The 4612-nt window shown below is 51.1% G+C and overlaps 1 protein-coding gene across 1 annotated transcript in view; it reads right to left on the reverse strand.

The window, feature by feature from the left end:
- Positions 1-4401, reverse strand: part of EPHA2 (EPH receptor A2) — a 20960-nt gene extending 16559 nt beyond the window's left edge. Inside the window, 1 exon segment of the mRNA XM_072425803.1 lies at positions 4273-4401. Within this exon segment, the coding sequence (XP_072281904.1) occupies positions 4273-4348 (76 nt within the window). The 5' untranslated portion in view covers positions 4349-4401.
- Positions 4402-4612: the final 211 nt, after the last annotated feature.

The following is a 4612-nucleotide window of genomic DNA, read 5'->3' on the forward strand; positions in this document are numbered from 1 at the left end:
GGCCCTGATAGGGATTACAACTGGGCCCTGATAGGGATTACAACTGGGCCCTGATAGGGATTACAACTGGGCCCTGATAGGGATTACAACTGGGCTCGGGTGCTAGGTGGGTGAAGGTGAATGTTATCCATGTGTCACCCGCTATGCCCACAGATTCACATCCCACACATAGGGCAGGGCCCCTCCACCATAAACTTTTACTTGCCTACAACAAACAAGCAGTTTTCTGTTTGCACCCTATTGAGAATCTCTGTGTTAAACATAAGGATTTGTGTCCTTTCCTGAATTACCATAAAAAAGAGCCAAAGCCTTTGAACTGTCAGGAAGGGGGATTGAAGGGCCCTCCACAGGTGGGTGATAGAGGACATGAAAGTCGCCATCACTTCCCGCAATTCAGCATCTGTACAAGGTGAGGACGTGAATTTCACAACTCCCAACACCCTTTTATGTGAATGGGGCCATCAGGAATGTGAAAGGCGCTCATTAGTGAATGAATAGGAGAGATGAGGGCCCGCAGCATGAAAGAGGAGGACTGGCCGGGACAATAAAACAACAAAACCATCATTCCCTATGATGGCGGCCGGATGGAGGAAAGATATAAAAAATGCAGCCCGAGGAATGGCCAGGGGCCGATAACAAGGGGAGGTATAGGGCACGGCACTCGGCCCAAATGATGGCTCATTTCACAGGCAAAATACATTCCAAGAGACCATGAATTTTTGGAATTTTCCTCTTTCAAGCACCCGATTCTCACACAAACCCCCCTGAGAATGACTGTGATAGCCCACGTGTTACCGAAGGGCCCCGCTTTCATGTCGCTCCAATACAGCCAACCCGAAGGTATTAGGCACGAGATAAAAATGCGATGAGAGTGAGAACTCGTCTCATTATCTGGAATCGGAGTGCTTTCACAACGTCCAGCTGTTTTCAGAGGTAACGAATGGCGTGTTATTATCGGGTATTTATACAGCGCCAGGAGGGGCCCGGGAAACACGGCAAAACCCGATCTGATGAAAAGACAACATCATACAATCTCATCTTTATTTCTTGTAACCAGAGATAATATTCGGGAATATAATGCGTGGCCCTCACTGCCATGATGGGACTACACACACACAGATTAGGATTGCTAACCGACCCCCATCGCTCAATCGGGGGGTTCATAGAAATGTATCCAAGTTTTAGCTTTGTCCACACCATTTCTATACAATCTACAATCTGATTGTAAGCAGTGCGACAAACTAATCCCAGAGTTCAATTCGGGAGATTTTCCCGTTTGGGATTTTGATTGGACGGATATTTCTACCAGCTCAGCGCTCAGATATTTATCATTTACATTTTATAAGGGCGACAAAGGTTTGCTTTACACCTTTATGACCGGGCGAGGAGCGCTACGTCACCCGAGCAACATTCCTCAGCATGAATCAGAAATATTTCAGCCTCACCCCGATGTCTGACATAATAGTCAACTCCGGAGGAACATTCCACTTCCGAAACGGACATCCTATGCCCCCTCCCCCACCACCAACTGGACCCACAGTACCGTCCTCAGCCCCCCCAAGGACCCGGCTAGACCCATTTCCACTTCCCCCCTAGCAGACCCGGCCTCTACGGTTCACCAACCTGACCAATACTCACTTCCGACCCCACCGTCAGCCTGCGGGCCCTAAGAGCCGACCCCACCGTTAGCCTGAGGGCCCTAAGAGCCGATCCCACCGTCAGCCTGCGGGCCCTAAGAGCCCCCCCCAAGGACCCGGCTAGACCCATTTCCACTTCCCCCCTAGCAGACCCGGCCTCTACGGTTCACCAACCTGACCAATACTCACTTCCAACCCCACCGTCAGCCTGCGGGCCCTAAGAGCCGACCCCACGGTCAGCCTGAGGGCCCTAAGAGCCGACCCCACGGTCAGCCTGAGGGCCCTAAGAGCCGACCCCACGGTCAGCCTGCGGGCCCTAAGAGCCGACCCCACGGTCAGCCTGCGGGCCCTAAGAGCCGACCCCCAAACTCAGCGCTTGCCTCATTACAATGTAAGTTTTGGAGAAGTGGGAAACATTCCCTTCCAATCAGATTGCAGCGTGTGTTGTGACATTGGATATATAGATAATATTTAGAGATCTGTAAATTCTTATTTCCTTGTTATTTATAATCAATCAGCACAAAGTTTATAACGCCTCATGTAGCTGTAGCAATGTACAACATGAAAGGAACACATAAAAGAGATGACATGTTCTGTACATACAACACATCTAACAATACGACATTCACAGCCGCCACAGCTGATAGGTCTGACCGGATCCTGGAGGGGCCCCCAGACTGGCCTGACTGGCTCCTGAACTCCATCCACACCTATGGCAGAAGGTTTTAGTTTAGGAAGATGCATCCAGGCCAAAAGGCAAATTTGCCAATAATAGTTAGGGGTCAAAGGGCACCAAGTGGTGGGAGCAAAGGTCAGCTCGTTTTCACTGTCATGTGCAATACAGGGGCAGGAACGGAAGGGAATTTGTTTTCCCAGGCAATGAGCCTGTGCGGGCCCTGTGTCTGCCAGGGCCAGAGGGGTGAAAACTGTAACATAAACAGCCAAGAATGCGAGGATCAGGTGTCAGGCTTGTAACTGGCACAGACCTAACAAGAGCCTTGGGCACAGAGCTGCGTCAGGTGTACAGCACAGGCCCCGCGTACTAGATTCCTGTGCCCGCTGAGCGTAAGCTCTGTGCCCAAGCCCCCCAGATGGCCGGGCCTGGTACAGGAAAACATTTCTTTTTAGCAGCAACGTCACAGAAGAACATTTAACTTTGTAAATACTTTCCTGGCAGAGCGATTCGTTATCCGTGTGCCGCAGTCACATGCCCCCACCTACCCACCCCCGCTTGCTCACACTGATAGTTTACGCTTATAAATTGCAAAAAGCCAAGAAAAATCCCCAAACCACAACACAAAGCCAGACAAGAGACTTTTGTGCTGCAGGAAAATCAGAGCAGTGCCACTGGCGCGTTTCACTGAGCCCATTATTACTGCGGAGTCAGGAAATGACCCCAGAACAACCACGATTAGGGAAGAAGGTGAGGGCCCACTGATGCCCCTAGGCTGCCCATGGCTCTGTAGCGCCATCTAGTGCCCGGGGAAGATGGAGGACACGTTTCCCCTGGCACGGGGGGCTTCTCGCCATGCGCTATATTTGAATCTTACATTTAACACGTCTCTAAAATACACCTTGCAGATCTTTTCCTCCAATAATCACAGCTGCACACGTGTGATCTCAGCGCTAATTCTAATTAAAAGTATGCAAAGAAAACAGAGATGATTCAGGGTGGGGGTGGTAGTGGGGGTGATAGGACGGGCTGTGATCCCCCAAGCTGAGTCACCCCATCTGTAGAACTACAACTCCCAGCCACATGATGATAAGTACAAGGCTGGGGGTTGTAGTTCCACACAGGGGGTCCCAAGAGCTGACACTCAGCAGATACAATGCATCAGGTGACTGACAGCTGCTTGGGTGGGGGTGACCCATGGGTGGGGGTGACCCATGGGTGGGGGGGACCCGTGGGAAGTGGAGTGCAGGATTAGGATGAGGCAGTTGGGTTTGGCTCAGGTTAGTCGGTGAGTCACAGAGAAAGAGTTAATTCAGGCGAGGATTAACCCTTACCCTGCTGCATGGGAACCAATCCCAGTGCCGGCTTACTCAGGGGCCACACATGTTGGAATGGGCCCCAAATGGTTATCACACTGTATATATATATTTGAGAGAATTAAATCCAACATACGGGCCTGACCACATGTCTCTAAAAATTCATCAACCACAGGGGCCCCCACCAGCCAGGGGCCCCAAAACAAAAAAAGTCACTTTTATAAGGTGACACAAAACTGTCATACCAACCAACCAGATTCAAGAAGAGACCCTGATCATCTGCCAACACAGGGGTCCTCAGGGGCCACATCTGTATTCACTGAGGGACAATGCCAGAATACTCCAAACAACCCAACACCAAATTCTGAAAAGCTCCCAGGTGCCACATCAAGAGGAACAAGTTCCCTTTTCACCCTCAGATCAACCAGCACAGGGCCCCCAAGGGCCACATCATAACTCTGATCCCCAGGCCAGCCAACACAGAATCATTCAGTGGGGCCCTTCCACAGCCAAGGGCCCCAGAAGAATGTTGATCGGATCCCAAGAGACAAAGCTGTCACACCAACCAACCAGAAGTTACAAAAAGTCATAAAAATCACAAAGTGTACCCATTCAATTGTGGCCCTCAGAGGGGCCCCTGACTCACCTTCTTTGCTCTGCAGGGATAGGAGGGCATTGCTGAGGAAGCAGAGGATGAGGGTGAGGATGGTAGGGGGCGCCATGCTGGGCTCCGGGCTCCCCTCTGCTTGGAGTTCTCAGAGTTTGTGAATCCAGCTGGACTTTGTGCAGCTCATTCATCCCCGCACAGGCCACGCCCATACCCCGCCCACATCCCCACCCACCCCGCGACTCTTAAAGGCGCAGTGCCGCCTCTGTCTTTGATGGAGTTTTTGCTTTGATCTTTAACAAGTGCTACATCCCCAGAGCTCAATGCGGCCATTGTTATGTGGGATTCATTCATTCATTATACAGGGGGGGGGGGTATT

This window comes from Pyxicephalus adspersus, chromosome 11 (genome assembly GCF_032062135.1).
Source record: "Pyxicephalus adspersus chromosome 11, UCB_Pads_2.0, whole genome shotgun sequence".
Taxonomy (NCBI): domain Eukaryota; kingdom Metazoa; phylum Chordata; class Amphibia; order Anura; family Pyxicephalidae; genus Pyxicephalus; species Pyxicephalus adspersus.